This window comes from Gigantopelta aegis, chromosome 3, assembly GCF_016097555.1.
Source record: "Gigantopelta aegis isolate Gae_Host chromosome 3, Gae_host_genome, whole genome shotgun sequence".
Classification (NCBI taxonomy): domain Eukaryota; kingdom Metazoa; phylum Mollusca; class Gastropoda; order Neomphalida; family Peltospiridae; genus Gigantopelta; species Gigantopelta aegis.
In genome coordinates, this window is record NC_054701.1 from 85,769,519 (window position 1) to 85,792,010 (window position 22,492).

Genomic DNA, 22,492 nt, shown 5'->3' on the forward strand with positions numbered 1-22,492 from the left:
GTAGACAGGGCTGTCGGAGACAGATGAGTTGCACAAAGACGACACACTTGTCGCCTACAAAGTGTATGCCTTAATTGAGTGCGCCCAATTTCATCGGTGGTCCTCGAAAGATGATCCAATATTTTGTTTACTAATAAATTAAATTGTTTGGTTGTAATGTTTTCATTAGCATTTAAAATTAAAAGCTGAAAATAATTCCCGCCAATAGGCAAGTTTGAGATTGCACCTTTAATGCCACACATACTTATGAACGATATCTGTAGTGGGGAGAGATAACATGCTCTCTCTGTGTGCGCGCGCATGTGTGAATGTGTGTGTGTGTGTGCGTGTATGTGTGCGTGTGTGTGTGTGAATATGTGCGCGCGTGTGTGTGAATGTGTGTGAATATGTGTGCGTAAATGTGTGTGTGTCAGTATATGTGCGTGTGTGTATTGTGTGTGAATGTATGTGTGTGTGAATGTCTCTCTCTCTCTCTCTCTCTCTCTCTCTCTCTCTCTCTCTCTCTCTCTCTCTCTCTCTCTCTCTCTCTCTGTGTATGTGTGTGAATGTGTGTGTGTGTGAATGTGTGTATGAATGTGTGTGTGAATGTGTGTGCTTATGTGTATGTGTGTGTGTGCGTGTGTGTGTGTGTATGTGTGTGTGTGTGGTCTTCACATACGACTGCCTAGCATTTGGTGAACCACAATCCCTCAAACTTCAATGTTTTGGATGTTTTCAAATGTTTTTAAAGGTTGTATAGTAGGATATAACAATATATCTCTGTTGGTCTTTGTCGTATAATAAATACTGTTAATGTATCATGACGGCGACAATTTCACAGTATTTTAAATATACATAATTTTTGTAAATCATATGCTAGTTTATTCAGCCGATAGTTAAATGAATGGAAGTGCGACAAGTTCACACATAGCTGATATCCAAGATTCATGTCACACGCTATTGTGTTGGAGGTCAAGACATGTCAGGTTGTGAAGTAACGGCATTCCGCTGACGTCATTGTGCCTGGAATCACAGCATGCGATATATATGTACACGTACTAGTATTCGTTTTGCAACATTTAATTTATTAGATTCATAAAATACTATGTTCTAGTGTGTGATATAAGTCAATATTTGATAATCACTCCACATGTAAATTCTCTACAGACTTACACCGGGATACATTATACCTGCTTATTATATACAAACAGACCAAATACAACCACGTTTACCTTTTTATTTGCTATAAAGATTATTTTATCAAACTGCTTCACTCAATACTGTAGTTTGAGAATTAAATTATTGTGTTGGCATATGTTATTTCGATTTTTTGTTTGTCAAAATATAAGTTGTATTGTCTTACGATGCCATGTCCTGTTTATAAAGACAGTAAGTAGGATGTTATAGTGATATTCGATTTAAATATTTCGATTATTTTTGACTTGACTATTAAGTGGTATGATTTTGGTTGTTTTCATGTCAATAGAAGTTCAAAAAAGTAAAGTTTGTTTTATTTAACGACGCCACTAGAGCACATTGATTTTTTATCTTATCATCAGCTATTGGACGTCAAACATATGCCTCGACTGGGATCCGAACCCAGTACCTACCAGCATGTAGACCGATGGCCTAACCACGACGCCACCGAAGCCGGTCAATAGAAGTTCAGTGCAGTGTCTTAATATGAACATATAGCGCGCTACAATTGTAATGATGTTGGGTTATTGAAAATACCTCTTAGAAATATATCCTGTTGACTTTTGCGGAATATAATATGACAATTCAGAAATCACTAGAGCTGACGAGGAACATTTTCGTTAAACATTTACTTGTCTCTAGATAAGATTTAAACCACTGAGATTGTTGGGTGCCGGTCGAAAATTTAGATAATTGTATGCTCAGAGATGAGACACATGTAACTAGATGTGAAAAAAAGTGTACTATTTCCAGCAATAAAGTGATGTTTAGACAGGAATAGCAAACAGTGTTGTTAGACCAGGTATCTTTAAAGACCACGTCAACGATGTAGACCGATTTCCTAACAGCCCGACTGCATCTCGCTCTGTCGCTAGTCACTCGCCCTAGATGCTCTGGTCGTACGATCGAATCCCCTCGGTGGACCCATTCTCTAATTGAGTTTCTCAACCGGTGCGGTACGACTTGTTTATTAAAGGCCGTGGTATGTGCTGTCTTGTCTGAAAGTGAGCATAAAAGATATCTTGATGCTAATGGAGAAAAAAAAATGTAGCTGGTTTTCTCTGAAGACGACATGTCAATGTCATAATTACCAAATATATGCAGTAGCCGATGATTAATTGATCAATGTGTTCAAGTGGTGTCGTTAAACAGGCCTGCATTAGAGAGAAACATGCTAGCAAACTCAGGACAGTCTCTTTTATGGGGCGAGACGTAACCCAGTGGTACAGCGCTCGCTCGAAGCGCGGTCGGTCTGGGATCGATCGCCGTCAGTGGCCCCATTGCGCTATTTCTCGTTCAAGCCAGTACACCACGACTGGTATATCAAAGGCCGTGATATGTACTACCCTGTCTGTGTGATGGTGCATATAAAAGATCCCTTGCTGCTAATCGAAAAGAGTAGCCCATGAAGAGGCGACAGCGAGATTCCTCTCTCAATATCTGTGCGGTCCTAACCATTTGTCTGACGCCATATAACCATAAATAAAATGTGTTGAGTTCGTCGTTAAATAAAACAGTTCTTTCTTTCTTTCTTTGTCTCTTTTATTTATTTAATAATGTGTTATCATTGTCTTATAAGAACAATTGTTTCTAAATTTTATTTTTATTTTATTTACCCTTGATTAACACCCAATCTCTTTCGTGCTGAGACATTGTTAAAGACTAATCCATTTAAAAAATGTTATATCTTTTTTCGTTTTCTTTTTATCGTTTTAGAATGAAGTCATCGACGTCATGACGTGACGTATACTGATAACACGTGATCGTCAGAGGTCTGCTAGGTCACGCGTTACGATCGCCATGGGCAGCGGCATCAGCTCGTGCAGCGGCCCGTCATCCGTGGATGTCAAGAGAAGCTTCTTCCTGACCCAGCCCCAGTCTGACAATCAAAAACAGCGGGGTCACTGTGACCCAGACAACAACAACGAGGTCAGCCTGGACGACCTTGAGAGGCACTTCTTCGACAGCGGCCGCGGATCGAGCACTCCGCGCTGTCTGTCGAGTCGACCGAACGTTCGACGCCAGGAGAACAGAGATCCGTTCAGGTCGCACGGAATCCTAAAACAGACGCAGCACTCCATACCAAGTCTCGCCAGCTTCACCATCAAAGAGGAAGAGGAGTCTGGGATGAGCAAGTCGAAGAAGAGACAGTCGGCAAAACGCGTACCGAGACCCAAGTCGGCTAACGTCAGGAAGCGGAGGAACACGAAGTCGGAGCAGACGGGCGGTTCGGGAATACTCGAGAAAAGTCGACGGACGGACACGTCGGATGACGATTTCAGTGATCTCTCCGACAGTTCGAGCTCCCTGCAGAGCGATTTCGACGATGACGTCATATCTATTCCAGACGAGACTCAGAACACGCCAGGACTTGACGATAGCGTGGTCAAACTCGGACCTCAGTTTGTGGTCGATCACGGTCATCATTCTAACTGGTGGGACACGCCCACCACAGATATCTATGACGTCAGACACAATTCTCGCGAGTCGGGGAATTCCATAATGAAAAAAGCAAGTGAACGGTCAATTTCGAGTATTATTCTAACCTCAGTTGAGTTTTCTACTAACACAGAGTGGTGTGGTCTAACTAACGATGCTGAGATCAACCGCATTCGACAGGTGAGCGGGGGTGTTCTAACCTATACCTGTTTGTTCGGACCACGTGTGTTTTAAAATATGTGTTGCATGAAGCTAATTTGTCCGTTTGAGTTTTAACATCTTTGGTTAACAGTATGCATACCATTTGTTTTATGTGCGCCATGTTTTCTTCATTCTGTATGTTGGTAAAATTCAGAACAGAATAAAGCCTAGTTCTCATAGAATCTATAACACGTCAAATACAGCCGCAGAAATGCGACAGTTTTTATGGGGACACACTTAAACACTTTCCTTTTTGCTGCTAATGGAAAATATTAGCGAGTTTCTTCAAAACACTACATGTTAGAATTACCAAATGTTTAATATCCAATAACCGATGATTATTTAATAAATTTTCTGTAGTGGTACCGTTAAACAAAACAAACTTTAGCGTCTATTCTGCGACGAACTACGGCTAACTGCATCGTATGACATACATTATAGGAACCAGCCTTAAGACTTCGGAACCAACCAAACAACTCATCTGAGCAGGATAGTTCATACTTAGGTGGGCGATAGCGATTTAGATTGGTAACATTTTGGTACCATTCCTTGTTTTGTCGTGAAATGGATATTTGGCACCAGTCCAGTTTGTGGTTCCGTTTCAGGTTTTACCAACATCCGTCCAACCGTATGATTATCATTTGTCTTTCATAATGATTTTCATTAACAGCGCGTGCAATGTATTCATTAACATTAGTACTTTATTATCATGCGTTCTGATTAGTTTCATCGTAAACATATTTTCTTGGCAAATTTCAGTGGCGAGATATATTTCCTTTGTAAAAGACCATACACACACACGCACGCACACGCACACACACACACAAACGCACACACACACACACACACACACCACACAGAGAGAGAGAGGAGAGAGAGAGAGAGGAGATGAGAGAGAGAGAGAGAGACGATTACGTACACAGAAAAGACCACACCCTTGAAATACACAAAAATGTCTCACGCAACACACACACCACACACACACACACAAAGAAACACAAATACACACAGATAAACACACACACACACACACACACACACACACACACACACAGAGAGAGATAAACACACACACACACACACCACACAAAGAAACACAAATACACACAGATAAACACACACACACACACACACACACACACACACACAGAGATAAACACACACACACACACACATATAAACACACACACACACACACACACCACACGCGCGCGCGCACACACATACATACTCGTACATATATACACACATACATACACACACACACACACACACACACACACACCACACACCTATTGTGACCCCCACTGTGCCGTGGACGTGTTTGTGTCCTACACTATATAAATAAATATTAACATCTGGCTTGACACCCCTCCCCACTAGAAACTGATGTCCCCATTTCAGATGTGGTTCCTACAGGCCTGCTAGATTCAAAGTTTTCGAGACTAGTTTTGCTGTGTAATCTCTTTATCGTCAATTGGGCATACTTTTATAAATTGGTTAATACTGATATCACAGTGAAATAGTTTCGAGTCCTTTAATCTTTGGGTATTGTAGATGATCAAATAATGTGACAAAACAGTACCCTTTATTAACGATCTCCGTTCACACGTTTCATAAAAACTTCTGAAAAATGTATTTCCTTTGGACCCAGTTTTAATAAACTCTGCGCTCTTTAAACGTGTATACACTGATAAAAAATATATATACTGATACACGGTCATTTATTAGAGAAAGACAGAGTACAATAAGTATGTTGCGCTTTACGCCTACGTCAGACGGTTTATATTCCTAAGAAAGTCGATTTCCTTTGCCACGCATTTAAATCCTTTAATCAATTATATATTTCCTATATCCATGCACTATTGAGCATAATTGACTCTACGTATGTCCTACATATATCGCCAGGTACCAACCCCGATCTTTTACGACATACAAGCACAACAGCTCCAAAACGTGTACAGTTCTTTGATGTATATCTATCATATTTACGTCATATTACCAAGTAGGATCAAACGCAAACACTGTGAAGTTAACATTCGATTTTATACACCGAATAGCACGTTATACTTAATGAACTCGCCTGTTTGCTAAGTCGATATTAAAACGTACGGCAGTTCACCGAAAACAAACGAACATCATTCGATTTGATGTTCTGTACGCCTCGTTATATGAAACTGCGTATGACATCTTTTGACACTGTTTACATGAAACAAACGGAGAAAATCAATCATGTACCATAAGCGTATATCATATAGGTGTTTTTGTATATCTTTTGTGTGCTAATATAAGCCCATATCAAAGCTTACATATATGCATTATTTAATGTTTGTTCATTGCACGTTGTTATTTATGGTAGTATGATGAGTCGATATTGTGCTACTATAAGGAGAAAAAGAAAACATATAATATTGACCAATACCAGTATATCAAAACATCAAATGAAGATAATGAGAGAGAGAGAGAGAGAGAGAGAGAGAGAGAGAGAGAGAGAGAGAGAGAGAGAGAGAGAGAGAGAGAGAGAGAGAGAGAGAGAGAGATTTTCTTGTTCCACCACTGGCAACATTTCACTTCTTTTGTTTCCTAATTTTTTCCATGCACAAAACAAGAGTGTTATTTGAATCAAGTCTAAAACAACTATTGGATCATAACAAATGTAATCAGAGCATGGTAATAATAATTTAAAAAACCCTCAACCATAAAAAAACTGCACAAAAATAACAACAAAGAAAGAAAGAAACAAAGAACCACCCACACACTACCCCCCCCCCCACCCCCCAAAAAAGCCCCCAAACAAAACAACAACAACAACAACAACAACAAAACAAACAAAAAAACCCAACAACAAACCAAACAAACAAACCCAAATAAAAATCAACCAAGCCATTTTGTTTTTTTAAATATGAGCAGGGATCAAACATTATAAATAACTATATTATTTTCCTTCGGTGTCTAGATATTTTTTAATGTAGCATATACTGTATTGTTAAATATACACAGTGGTATTTGAAGCACGTATAACGTAAAACATTGACGTGCCACCCGAAGCAGAACAAACGTCCTTTTTATCAGCCTACACAAATTTCACACACCACTACACGTTACGTGTATAAAAACAATGTGTAGACGAACACAATATAATAATGCGCATTCAGACGGTGTTAATTGTAATAACTAACCGTAACCGCGATATAATGTCATTGTGAGAAAGCCAATAACATAATGATTTCAGATTCCCGCTGAAATGATAGATATTCAACTTGTCTACAGTATGTTGATCTTTTTCTACCCGCGATGGCGGAACTCATTTTGTACTCTCTCTGTCTCTCTCTGTGTGTTCAGTGAGTGTCTGTATAGGAAGATATATTTTATATGCACTATCACAAAGGCAGGACAACACATCCCACGATCTTTGGACGCACCAGTCCTGGGACGATGGTTGGGACGGGGAATCCTCGACCGATGTAATCCTCATGCTAGAGAACGTTATGAGAAATTACACCGTCATAACAAACCTTAACACTAGACCCAGTTTTCGGAGTAAAAGAAATGTACAATATTAATGAAGGAATTAAAGATGCATTTCTGGCCCCGTGCTTGATTGCGCACGTTATCAGGTGTATCCCGACCATTACACGAGTCTCTGGCGGCCAATTAAAAGTCTTAGCAGAACAATTTGAGCGTTTGTCAAATAAGCTGTATTAACCGCAGACTAGTAACAGTGGGCAATTTCACAGTGACTTATACATCGCAAATGAAAGGCGTTTGGAGAAAAAAATAGCTTGTGTAATAAATAGAATAACAAACTCCGTACCAGTTATTATCAGATTTATAACACTCGTGAAATAATTTTCATTGTCACTCGCTAAAGATCTTGAGAAGTGAAAAATATTTCACTCGGGACATCAATTTGATAATAACTGGTAACAGGTTTGTTATCTACACATGTATATATGTCGTAATGTTAAAACATAGGGTATGTCAGTTTAATATCATTGTGATATAATAATAACTTACACTCTTCTTACACATTCATTTCACGCACCTACAAACTCGCACGTAACACGTGTGAATTTAGGTGGGGACGATTGAGAAATTTGGTACTACTGCGTTGTACTTTTAACGTAAGCTAAATTCAATAACCTGATAGGTGTGTTGAAAATCGTCTGCTATTTATACTTAAGTAATGATGCAGCAGTTAAATCCAGTGTCTGATTTCACTTTGAAAATCATGAGTTTTCGTTTATTTAAGCACATTAAACAATTTCCTAAACTTGTTTTTATTAGTATATTACTGATCCCCTATTAAAACTTTCAGATTCTCTGTCTCTGTCCGTCTCTCTCTCTCTCTCTCTCTCTCTCTCTCTCTCGTTATCTCTCCCCTCCCCCACCCCCTCTCTCTCTCTCTCTCTCTCTCTCTCTCTCTCTCTCTCTCTCTCTCTCTCTCTCTCTCTCTCTCTCTCTCTCTCTCTCTCTCTCTCTCTCTCTCTCTCTCTCGCACACGCACACAGACACACTCGCCTACAGAGAGACAGACAGACATACAAACACTAAACGTTAATAATAATTAAATCACGATTACAGACGCCTTCTCAAAATTTTCCGACTTTAAATATATCTCGTCCATTTTTGAACTCTGTGACATCGGCAGGGTGCTGCGCACTGGAACTAATCTGCTAGTTATGACCGACACTTCCGGTTATTTTTACTTGTGGCGGAAGTAGCCAGATGGAACAAAGGGACTAATGGAAAATCTTACCCGTGTATCCTGGACATTATTACTTCTGAGTGTTTTGGCCTTGTATGGTAGAGTGAAGCGAAAAACACGAATTATCGGCAGTTCCTGTTTGTTATTTGATGTTATTCACCATGTGAATACCGCTAGTGTATTAGATCTCTCAAATTCATTGTTTGTTCCAAGGCTTAAGAATCTTGTGAAAAAACCATGCCTGTTTGTCCTTTTAAGGAATGCCGTGCTAGGTAAATAAGAATAATCTTTGCCGATATGGATTTGTTTGTATTAGATTAGATAGCAAGTAGTAGGCTATTATAAATAGTTGGCAACGTACAACCGGTAAAATGATGACATTCATGATGATGATTTTAATAGTAATGATGATGATGATGGTATTGGAAGTTAAATTTCAACAAATATCACGCTGTCCATCATTAACTCTTATCATGATGCATATATTTCTTACAATACAATTTTAATTTAATTTCGTTTTCATTTACTTACTTCTAGTTTTTGAATTATGCCATCATCATGTATTTTAGGTTGTAAAATTGAAATGTACTCGTCGAAAACGCTAAACAAAATAAATACTATGAACACACACACACAAGCAGATGCATGAAGTAAGGAATGAAAAACAACGAGTTAACAAATAAATGATTCGTGTAAATGAAAAGAAAAAAAACAAAAAGAAAAAAACAACAAAGAAAAACTGTGAGCTCGGTCACGTATGTATTTACAGAAGTCACCTTGCTAGGTTGGCCATATTTGACAGGTCTGTACTACAGTGACTAACCTAGCAAGGTATCCGAGGACACAGTTGCAATCTCCCAACTCCGAAAACTTAATTTATGGTTAGTTGGTGAAGACCTCATATTACAGTGTGTATGATTATGTTACTGCATACTCTTAGTCATTTTCAACTATAGTCCGTCCAACAGGGAACACCTATTTTCATACTATGGAATTCACTACAAGTTATTTATTTCTGATCCAACTGTTTTTTAACTTGCATACAAAGATAGTATTTAATTTGTTATTTCCAAAACACTTTCCGTTATCTTCTTATGTCAAACCAAACTGAAATTATAAAGCAAAACCTTTTGTAGAAGGATGGCGCGGACTATAGGTAAAGGCATGCTTTACCTATTGACTATGTATATCATGCATTATTAATTTCTTCTTCTTCTTTTTTCTTCTTTCACTTCAAATCAAATATTAAGCACATGCGAGTTACAAAATAATTTGATATATTTAAATACCTAATATATATATATATATCTACGAAAGTATGTTTAGAAATGTATGAATATATGTATAAATGTATGAGTGTATTTATATGCAGTTGTGCATGTGTAACTATTAGGTCAATGATTCATCATTGTCACATTAATCTGACATATTTATTTAGAAAATAGAGTCTGTTGAAGATGCGTTGTGGGATCAGCTCACCCGGATGTCTAGTCTTGACGATAGGGGGCGCTATGAAGCGATAATCAGGACAGCACGACCCCAGTTTGTTAAACTTTTATCTGAATTCAGTCACACCGGTGACCAGGTGGTTTGTGACATGGAGGTGAGTTGGTTAGTTGGCTAGTTTCTAAACATACTCCAATAACCAGTCGACAGTTCACGTTAAGCTGTGGCAAACAGTGTATTCATTTCAGGCTCTGTTTCCGAATTGCGGTTATTAAAATAGGTTTATTGTAGAAACACAGTTTTGTCACGCTAAGTGTACAGTATCAAAAATAAAACACCCCAAGTTAAACATCTTATCAGATTTTCAACCTTTTGTTTATTATATGACATTTTGAAGCTTCAGTACATTTATTTTTACATTAGAATAGCACCATAATCCTAAAATCTTATGAATGGCAGTGTTAGAATATTGAGGTCTCTCGTTAAACTTGTTATTACGCCTAACGATGAACGCATATGATATATTACTGTATTGTGGAAACCAGTCAATTTGTGCTCTGGCGTGCGCCCTCTTGTGCACGCCACAATTTTCTAAAAAAGTTTCTTGCGATATCACTGCCAGGAGCCGACACCGGATATTGCTCATGTCGTAATTTCAACTCTTGCTAACACGACTAGATAAAATCATTATTAAATCTTTTTGTTCTATTAATGCCTCTCCGTTGGGTGGTCACTTACTATAATTCAAGTCCGTAAAGGTTCATATAACTGTAACATATTTCACATAATAACGCATTTCTTTTGTAATATTTAAATTGCAGCGGTGTACACTGTACACGATAATTGTGGTTGTGTACAATGAAATGCTATACAAGTCAGTTTTTAAATCTCGAAACGACGTTCATATTGTTTACCCATTGACTAGTGTAATAATTGCTTAAGTATCGGTTATAACTTTAATGTGTATCTTAAATCTATTTTGGTACCGTAGTTCAATCCCAGTACAATATGTAGCAATATGTGTCGCCACGACAGTAGCAATACCCCGTGTCGGATGTTAACCGTTGGCATCTGTGGTGTATCAAGACTTGGCTTATGGGTATCAGGATCTCGGAAAACCACCAGTACTATCATGATCTTGGTGGGTATTGCATTTACCCAATGGTGTCCATCACAGTAGTCGCTGCCGTTAGAAACCTATCACTGGCACCGACGTAAGGTCCTCATTAAAATATGCCGTCGGTAAAGGCATGAACATGCTTACAAACATTAACATGTGAAGTAATTAAACCGCAAAACAACAACGTTTACTTTTCTACTTTTGAAGAAGAGAGACGTCTGTGGCGTCATTCTAGTAAAACTAGGTTCCCCACCAGCAGTTTCGTTACTTTCAAAGGTCTGGATAGGGAAGAATCTCTCATTAAACCTCAGTAGACGAGCAACACTCTTCATAATTTAGCATTCAGTTCTAGATGCAGGAAACCGTCCTGTTTTTTAGAATTACGGGAATTGGACCTCCTTACAATATTGAATAACCGACCAGTCAAATCAGTTCCGACTCGGAAGAAAATAAAATAAAATAAAATAAAATAAAATAAAGAAACGGGAAACTCGTTTCAATGGCTAAAATAGTGGGGTGATCCCGAAGCATTCCAAACACTCTCTCTTAGTCCTTCTCAAAGGTATGGTATTGCTGTAATACGGTATACAACACATATCAGATTCAACTCTTTGTTTGTCAAGATACGGTGTAAAGCAAACCACGCGTGATATATACTGACAATTTCTTGTACACTAAATTGTATTTGATACTCATCTGTACTTAGTGTGAACAGTATTGTAATTCGAACATAGACTTTTGGTACTGAAAACTCTACCCTGAAAGGCAGTGTCCCGAGTGTATTGCCATTGTTAAAATATGACCAACTAACAGAGGCGTTTTAATGTCTACCATTACATATTAACTACATTTTCGGCATGAAATATCACTGGCTCTATATTAAATGTTGTTCTGATTGTCCTAGTCTTTATACCAGTGCAAACTTCATTTTATATCCTAATATATATATATATATATATATATATATATATATATATATATATATATATAATTTCATACGAACAAAACAAAACAATATATATAAATATTCATGGAATTATCTCTTTAATACAAAGTGGCATAATTTCGTTATTTATGATCGTATCACAGTCGATTTTGACATGAGTATATGACAATGTTCTTGCTATGGACTGATGGTCCTAGTCTTTATACTAGTGCAAACTTCATTTTATATCCTAATATATATATATATATATATATATATATATATATATATATATATATATATATATATATATATATATAATTTCATACGAACGAAAACAAAACAATATATATAAATATTCATGGAATTATCTCTTTAATACAAAGTGGCATAATTTCGTTATTTATGATCGTATCACAGTCAAATTTGACATGAGTATATGACAATGTTCTTGCTATGGACTGATGGCGGAGGCGTTTTCGTCACCAAACAGCGTCGCACGAGGGCGCTAAAATCAGTACCTTGTGTGGCCACCAGCAGCAGCAATCACTGCGTGACATCTCCTTGGCATAGACTGAAAGAGTCGCTGAATCCGGGCACGTGGAATCCTAGCCCATTCTTCCTGCAGTGCATATGACAGTTGCAGAAGCGTCTGAGGCTCCGGGTCACGCTGGCGTATACGTCTGTCCAGTTCTTCCCATATATGTTCAATGGGTTTGAGATCTGGCGATCTTGATGGCCATGGCAGCACATTAATGTTCCCATTCTGTAGGAAATCCGTTATTACACGTGCCGTATGTGGCCTGGCATTGTCCTGCTGAAAGAGTTCTCTCTGTCGGTCCAAAATGGGAAGCATGTGACGGCGAAGAATTTCATCCCGGTAGTGTACAGCTGTCAGGTTGCCTTGTACGAACACAAATTCACTTCCGCCGGTGTATGAGATAGCTCCCCACATTATGACACTCCCTCCACCGAATCTGTCAACTTGGGCGACGCAGTTGTTGGCAAAACGTTCATTGCGGCGTCTGTAAACACGTTGTCGTCCATCACGTCGCTGTAGAAGGAAACGTGACTCGTCGCTGAACCATATTCGCCGCCAGTTTGCCAACTTCCACCCCTGTACATTCGTGCACCAGCGAACACATAAATGTCGATGTTGACGTCACAGGACGGGGCCAACATACGGTCTCCTAGCCCGTAAACCAGCTTCCCGAAATCGGTTCCGAATGGTTTGTGCAGACACCCTTCTCAAAACAGGTATGCGTCCAGCAGTGTTCGTTGCTGTAGCAGTTCAGTGACGCAAGTGCAGAACCCGGATGTAACGATCTTGTGCTGCAATTGTTATGCGAGATCTTCCACTTCTGGGCCGGTCTTCAGCTGATTGAAACTGCTGGTACCTGTCCCAGAGACGTGAAATGGTGTTCTGGTGGACGTTCTTGTGACGTGCGACTGTTGACTGCGATTCACCTAACTGGAGGCGGCCTATTGCAATGTTTCGATTCGGCAGGTTTAGTCTTGGCATCTTGTAACAAGTCTACGTCGAAATGGAAATGAGGCATCATTGCAAGCATTGCAGCTTTAAATACCCATCACTACCCCAATCTTTTCCCCAAGTTTCACGTGCATTCGCCAAAATATGACCATTTCACACCGATTTCCTGCAATTGTCGCACAACGTGCGTTAAATTTCTTTTAAGGTGCATTTGTGCATTCTGTCCCATTCCAGGAACATTAACAAGCATGGTCATTCAGCAACATTGTACAAAACAAACCCGATATTTTGTAAAATAAAACACTTTTCTTCTTTTCCTATCACCTATGCGTTTCGTTTTTGCGTACATTGTTTTGTTTTGTTCGTACGAAATTATTGGCAGACCAAATTCAGTTTGGACTACGTACAAACGTTAGACCGACAAGAATATACAGACGCTGATATTCTAAACAAGACTCTGTATTTAGGTTGTAATTGTAGTCGTTAAAAGATATTTATTGATTGGAAATATATAACGGCAGGACACTCGGGCCAGTCTCTTGACGACCTTACACGGTGTCATGTGTTATCATGTGTTATCATGTTTGATCCGATAGACTTGACATGGTTTAGGATAGATTAAAAGCTCTGTGTTGTGTTTTCAAAGTCTCTAAATACGTGTATCCATGTAGAATAATCCAGTAGTTTATAAAAAACTTGTTACATATATTTGACAAAAAAGCCTCAAAGCTGCATAATGACCAAAAAAAAAAAAATATATATATTTTTTTTTTCTTGTGAAATGTAAAACTGTACCTTGAAATTAAATACCCATACAAAATTGCATCAAGGTAATTTCATTTGCTACCGTTATAGATTTATAGTATTGCGAAATCTATTAAGGATCACCGACATGATAACGCGTGAGGTCATAGTTTAAATTTGGATTGCGTTTCCATATAAACAAAACAAAATTACTAAAACCTCCAAACAAATTACATACCCCCCCAAAAAAACAACAAACACCCAACAACAACAAAAACAACAATAAACAAACCAACAACAACACAACAACAACAACACCCCGCCCCCCTCCCCAACAACCCAACACAGCAAAACAACAACTAACTGCTGGTTTAATTTATACGTCATGCATATTCCCTGTGAATTTTATATTTAACGCAAAAAATTCTTTTACGCAAAGCGGAAACACATTACAGTGTTAACATTTTTGAGTAAATTATGCAAATATTATATGTGTAATTGATTAGTCTGTAGTCATTTACCACAAATAACTAAATATGACCTTTTTAGTATATTAAACATATAGCTATTTTAAATGATGTATTATAATAATAATATCTGTATTATTTTACAGTCTATACACTCTATCGAAAGGACGTTTTCTGAACGGTTGAAGAAACGTCATTCGACCTTGACACGGTCAGAGTTCTCCATGATGGTCGCCGAGTATCTGCAGGCAGTTGAAGGTCACCTCAAATCAGAATATGACGTTGACACGACTGACCAATCTACAACAGATTCCGGCCGCTGTCATTTTTCGTCGAGAAACTGCAAGTCGGCTCCTCGTGCTGACGTCATTTCACAAACAGGGAGCTCTGTGGAGAGGACTGCCAGTCTGAACGAAAACACATATGAGGTACCTTAACAAGTTTGGTTTGTTTATCGATTGATTAATCATCGGCTATTGGATGTTAAGCATTTGGTAACAGTGAACCGTAGTCTCCAGAGGTAACTCGCTACGTTTTGCCATTAGCAGCAATGGATCTTTTGTATACACTTTACCACAGACAGGATAGCACATACCACGGCTTTTGGAATGATGAAAAAAGCAGAGAGTTGGTCAACCCTCAGGCGAGCTATATTCCACCCCAGATTCCCATATAGCAAAGTAAAAAAAAATCAACAACAATAACAACAAAAGAACAAACAAACACACAAGAAACCCGTAGCTTTCGAAAAGAGGCGTATCTGGACGATCTATCTTCAAAAAGTCGTGATGGCTGTCATAAGTTAATAAATAATCGGGACTGAAGAAGATAGGTAAGGCAGAGAGAAAGATAGAGAGAGAGAGAGAGAGAGAGAGAGAGAGAGAGAGAGAGAGAGAGAGAGAGAGAGAGAGAGAGAGAGAGAGAGAGAGAGAGTCATTAAATGTATCATGCGAGTACTGTAACTCATAATAGAAATAATAATAAAAAAAAAAAAAGGCTTGCGATATGCACTAATAGACATCGTTAATATAAATTCCGAAACACACAGAGACGCACCCTCATGTTCCGCTTCAAAACACTTACACACATTGTTCGCTCTAAACAGAATGTGTTTCACAATTCCTGATACCATCAAGTCCTAAAAAGCTGTGTCATAATATGAGATATGATGGCGGATTTATTCAAGGGAAATAATTCTGTATGACATTTCATCGAGTCAAGACAAATGCAGTATGGTGTCCAGCCAATTTAGCATGTAAGAACTGAGCATAATAAGATCTTACCACAAAATAATTTTAAAAAACATTGAGGGCGTGTGATGTGTTTGTTTTTGTTTGTTTTTTGACTTTAGATACCAAATTTTCACGAAAACTTTAAACGATGCATACTTTAACAACTATGATCTTGCATACAGACATAACATTGCGATTATAATTGTTGATTTCAGAAAGGCAGACGACGCGGAATTATTGCCGAAGCCAGAAGTATACTAGAATCTCATTGGTTGTCCATAACATATAAAGAGTTAACACAGCTGATTGGAACTTTTCGTGATGTGACGACCAATAGTGACACGGAATGTCGGTCTTCAGACTTTGAATCCTTACTGAAAGAAGACTACATACCGGTGAGTGAAATGACACAACTAGTGTTGTTAAATTATACATCTGTACACTACAAAGTCCAAAGGTCACTTAAAACGAAATTTCAAACCCATCACTTGACATTAGCTGATGTCATCAGCTTGCGGTAGGCAGTTATATATTAGTTCGTCTTTCAAGTGTGTGTGTTTGGAATGGGGGTGGCGGGGTGTTTGTGGAGGTGGGGATAATGTGCCCTCCCCCACTTCTGACGCATATTATAGATATTTGAAAAAAGTGAATGTGTTCTGTTCCACTGAGACACAATAAAATAATTCATCACTGACTAAATAATATATAATTCAATACCTTAGTTTCTCTTTCGTATTTTTCTCATATTAGTAAGAACAACAAACTTAATATTTAAAGTATCGTAGACGTTGGCAGCGGGAGAGGGGTTGGTGTGGGACTACTTGCCCTCCAAACTCTGAAGCTGAGCCGTTACCAGAATACATACACAGAACATGGTATTGTAGACCAAATTCCAGCCACTGTTAGGATCGTAAAATATGTATAAAATTAAAGATGTTTAGTTTAACGATACCACTAGAGCACATTAATTTATTAATCATCGGCTATTGAATGTCAGACAATCGGTAATTGCACATATTGTCTTAGAGAGGAAACCTGCTCTAATTTTCATTAGTAGCAAGGTATCTTTTATATGTACCATCCCACAGAAAAGGAAACCACACACCTTTTATATACCAGTCGTGGTGCACTGGCTGGAACAAGAAATAGCCCAACAGGCCCACTGTCTGTATAAAGTACAAACATGTAATGTGAGATTGTTGCGATGTATTATTTCTGTCCATCAGTATACGTTGTCCCTAACTGAAAAGAGAATGAGTAACTATAGAACGAAAGAACTATTTTATTTAACGATGCACTCAACACATTTTAGTTACGGTTATATAGCGTCAGACATATTATTAAGGACCACACCGATATTGGGAGAGAAAACCCGCTGTCGCCACTTCATGTGGTAAACGTTTCAATTAGCAGCAAGAGTTCTTTTATATGCACCATCCCACAGACAGGGTAATACATAACATGGCCTTTGATATACCAGTCGTGGTGCACTGGCTGGAACGAATGAATGAATGTTTAACAATACCCTAGCACGAAAAATACATTTGGGTTGGAACGAGAAATAGCCCCATGGGCCCACCGACGGGGATCGATCCCAGACCGACCGCGCATCAAGCGAACGCTTTACCACTGGGCTACGTTCTGCCCCGAGTAACTATAGTACCATATCACCAGAAAGCTGCTGACGTCGTCCGACTAAGGACAGGTTACCCCGGAGAGTCAGACTTCTGCATACAAACCATGCCATAGTAATACATGTTTATGGTATTATCCAGCTAAACTAAAAAATGAACTTTTAAAGGGACTATTCTATAAAGTTTTAAGCCATAACAAGTTTTCCGTGTGTGCCACCCAATAAAATAAACACACATTCTAGTTTTTTTTTCTATTCTTTAAAACATTGTCACCCTAAAGGTGTTACGTCATAGTTGTAATAATAGTGGATCCTGTCAAAAATATTAGTTAATTTTAGCCTTGATACATAAAGTTCATACCTTCAATTATATGTACCGGCCTCGGTGGCGTCGTGGTTAGGCCATCGGTTTACAGGCTGGTATGGCATGGGATTTTTAATCCAGATACCGACTCCAAACCCTGAGTGAGTGTTCCGCAAGGGTCAATGGGTAGGTGTAAACACTTGCACCGATCAGTGATCCATAACTCGTTAAACAAAGGTCATGGTTTGTGCTCTCCTGCCTATGGAAAGCGCAAACAAAAGATCCCTTGCTGCCTGTCGTAAAAGAGTAGCCTATGTGGCGACAGCGGGTTTCCTCTAAAAAACAGTGTCAGAATGACCATATGTTTGACGTCCAGTAGTTGATGATAAGATAAAAAATCAATGTGCTATAGTGGCGTCGTTAAATAAAACAAACTTTACTTTTTTATCAATTATATGCCTAAAAACAATTTACAACCACATAACTGCATTTACTAGTAGAAACAAATGTATTATAGGGGGAATCTTGAGAGTGTGTCACACACATTAACTAGTTACCAACTGGATACAATGAAGGACTGGCGCGGTCTCCTGCCCCCTCCCCCCAGATTCAGTTCTGGTTATCAACTGGATACAATGAAGGACTCGCGAGAAAAGTGTTGTCTTGTCCCCTCACTAGATCCATTTTTGCTTACCAACTGGATACAATGAAGGACTGGCGCGGTCTCCTGACTGCCCCCCCCCCCCCCCCTCCGATCCAGTTCTAGTTACCAAATGGATACAGTGAAGGACTCGTGAGAAAGGTGTTGTCCTGTCTCCCCACTAGATCCATTTTTGCTTACCAACTAGATACAATGAAGGACTGGCGCGGTCTCCTGACCCCCCTCCCCCGATCCAGTTCTAGTTACCAACTGGATACAATGAAGGACTGGCGCGGTCTCCTGACTGCCCCCCCCCCCCCCCTCCGATCCAGTTCTAGTTACCAACTGGATACAGTGAAGGACTCGTGAGAAAGGTGTTGTCCTGTCTCCCCACTAGATCCATTTTTGCTTACCAACTAGATACAATGAAGGACTGGCGCGGTCTCCTGACCCCCCTCCCCCGATCCAGTTCTAGTTACCAACTGGATACAGTGAAGGACTCGCGAGAAAAGTGTTGTCCTGTCCCCTCACTAGATCCAATTTTTGCTTACCAACTGGATACAATGAAGACTCGCGAGAAAGGTGTTCTCATACAGACTCACTAGACTAGCACAATCACACTGTCATTGAAAATCAAGCATCCAAATAATATGATTAAGAAGAACAACACAACAACCCCTTCAAATAATCACCATCAATAACAACAACACATGAACATAGCAGCTTTGCTTATCTGAAGACATACTTTTGCTATAATGGCTTGTTAAAAACACAACAAACCCCCCCCCCAAAACGACAACCCAAAAGCCCCCCCCCAAAAAAAAAAAAAAAAAAACCAAAAAAAAAAACCAAACAAACAAACAAAACCTCCAAAACCAAACCAAACAAAACAAAACACCCCACACAACAACAACTTGTAGTACCTATTTACACTTACACGTAATGTAATTCCAATATTAACACAGTTAAGATATTTATTTACCCATCAGTGTTATCGAAATCGAAACATAATTTTTTTATATTTGACACAAAAATAAAGTGTTTGTTTTCGTGTGAAATAATCTGTTATTGCGGGACCACACTGGACGACTGCACCTCATTCTCAATAACAGGCCACACAGCTATATCCGACCGTGTAGTAGCAACTGGTCGCACAATGGGAGATAAACTCATTAAAGTGTTCAATACTGGTCCGTAGAGAGTGTTACGCTCCCTGCCGCGCGTTCAATGTAAACAGCGCTTTCTCACTCGTGCAAATCCGCGGCAGACTTCTGAAGGTAAGAACACCTGTATAGCCTCTTTCAGTTTGCCAAATCATTGCTTAATTCACTTCTCACTTTACAATAACTAATCTAATGTATCAGTAGATTCGATTGGTCAGTTGTCAAATTGCATTATATTGATTTATTTTGACCTAGAACAAAATAGTAGTTTGTGTCCAGAACTCGGGGAATATATTATTTACATCTAGTCTTCAGTTTGGTGCTGGTGGGTGCACTGTGGGCTTACCACACGCCATGAATATTGTATTGAGGTTCGTAATCCGCCTGTGCCATTAGACAAGAGGGATTTGTTGCAGTCCCAGTAATGCGAGGGAGTGACGAAAGGTTTATGATGGTGTGACAGACGGTTCGACTTGACGGTTCGTTTGCAGTACTCTTCTTCACTGTCTGTTGTCCTCGACGGTATATTCATTTGCCTTGACTTTTTGGTTTCGTTGCCGGCCTGTTCACGTTATCGGCCTGGTCACCTCGACTGTTCTCATTGACTGTCTGTTCGCCTTGCTGATATCTTCTCCTCAGTCTGTGTTTGACGGTTTGTTCACTTTTACTGTCTGCTCTCTTGGCGGTCTATCTACTTGAAGGTTTACTTTTTATAACAGTTTTGTCGTCCAGTCGGTCTGTTCACATCAACGGTCTGTTTATCTTAACGGTCTGTTTATCTTAATGGTTTGTTTTCCTTGGCGGTCTGTTCCTACAGACAATTCTCCTTTACTACGTGTTCACCTTGATTGTATGTTCTCCTTGCCCATCTATCCACATTATCGGTCTGTTTATATTAATTATCTGTTTATCTCGACGGTGTGATGACGTTGACATTCTGTTGATATTGAAAGTATGTTGACATTGACAATCTTTTGACATTGATGGTCTGTTCACACTGACGGTCGGTTAACATTGCCGATCTGTTGACGTTGACGGTCTGTTGACGTTGACGATCTGTTAACATTGAAGATATGTTAACGTTGACGATCTGTTGACATGTATGATCTGTTGACATTGACGATCCGTTGACACTGATGGTCAGTTGACATTGACGGCATGTCGACATTGACGATTGATGACACTGACGGTCTATTCACATATTTATGATCTGTTGACATGTTTCATCTGTTGACATTGACGATCTGTTAATATTGACGATCTGTTGACATTGACGATATGTTTACATAGACGACATGTTTACATAGACGATATGTTGACACTGATGGTCTGACCTCGATAGGCTGTTGACATTGACGGTCTGTTCATCTTGAAGTCTGTTTGTTTTCAATCTGTCCACCTTAACAATCTCCCCACTTAGATAAGCGGTCTCGTCACTTTGCCTTGACTGTACAACCACAGAGACGGTCTATCCTCCATCACCACCTGTGTTCAAAGAGTTCGCCAGTACAGACGTCTCTGTTGTTAAAAGCTGTTGATAGGACGTACTTATTAAAAACAACACCTGTTCTGAACCACGTTCACTAGACATGTTGTAAATATGCCACCAGCTGTTTGATGTGTCTGTTATTGACGTGTTTATTCAGACAGAAAATAGTGTCCGCTAAAATAATGACACTCGTTCACTTAACATGACAATTGTTGCACTGTTCCAGTCACTGGCCCAGGAAGACCTGTTTTTCGTCAACCAGTACCTGGAGGCACGGCGGACCCGTACGCTCAACAAGGACGATGCCATCTCCACCTTTTTACGTCATCTAACGGAGATGAACCAGCAACACATTGACGACCATCATCATCAACAACAACAACAACAACGGCTTCAGCAACAACAGAAAGAGCAGCAGCAGGTTAGTTAATCAGTAACGTTTGTTACAAAACCACACAGTTTAACCATGCACTTAACAATTAAGTATATAACTAACATTCACGCAGTTAAAGGCATATTGTCACAGACCACTAATCTATTTAATGACCTAACAAAGTATTACCTGAATAAAAATAATTCGATTTGTCCCAAAATGTGCGTTATTCAACCATTTTCATAACCACCATACTCCATTTATTAATGATATTTTGTAAAAATAATTCAATTATGGCAGTGGTCCATAATTCAAAAACTAAAATTGCCGAGAGGGTTGTCATGGATTTCACTCCATCATGGTTCAGTTACGGTGATGCGATAGCTAGATTTGGTTTTCAACAATTAATGTAATTTTTATTTATTATCCATTTTTTTTTAGAGAAATAAGGTCCTTAAATCCGTGACAGTATGCCTTTAAGACATTAAATATGTGAAAATAACGTCAACTAGCTAAGAGTCATATACATAATATTTTAAATAAGCAAATAACTAACAGTCACTAACTTATCACCTCCTGTCACTGACAGTCACGTACTTAAGCCATTAAATAAGTAACTAACAGTCACATATTTTACCTCATCAAATAAGCCAATAACTATCTGTCACATACTTTATCAATTAAATAAGTAAATAAAAGTCATGTATTTTCACATTGAATAAGAAAATAATTCCACGTGCTTAACCCATTAAATATGTAAATACCTAACTTTCACTTCCATTAAATAAGTAAATAACTAAATGTCACGTATTTAACATATATTTAACTTAACGTATACAAGTCAATAGGAAGGAACTGTTTTATTTAACGACGCACTCAACACATTTTATTTACGGTTATATGGCGTCAGACATGATTAAGGACCACACAGATATTGAGA

The 22,492-nt window shown here is 38.9% G+C and overlaps 1 protein-coding gene across 1 annotated transcript in view; it reads left to right on the forward strand.

Annotated features, from left to right (window-relative positions):
* The first annotated feature begins 2,976 nt into the window (after window positions 1-2,976).
* The window catches only part of LOC121368902, a 41,348-nt gene continuing 21,832 nt past the window's right edge, over window positions 2,977-22,492 (forward strand). Inside the window, exons 1-5 of the mRNA XM_041493659.1 lie at window positions 2,977-3,795; window positions 9,963-10,127; window positions 14,865-15,146; window positions 16,166-16,345; window positions 21,406-21,600. Of these exons, the coding sequence (XP_041349593.1) occupies window positions 2,977-3,795; window positions 9,963-10,127; window positions 14,865-15,146; window positions 16,166-16,345; window positions 21,406-21,600 (1,641 nt within the window). The remainder of the gene's footprint in view (window positions 3,796-9,962; window positions 10,128-14,864; window positions 15,147-16,165; window positions 16,346-21,405; window positions 21,601-22,492) is intronic.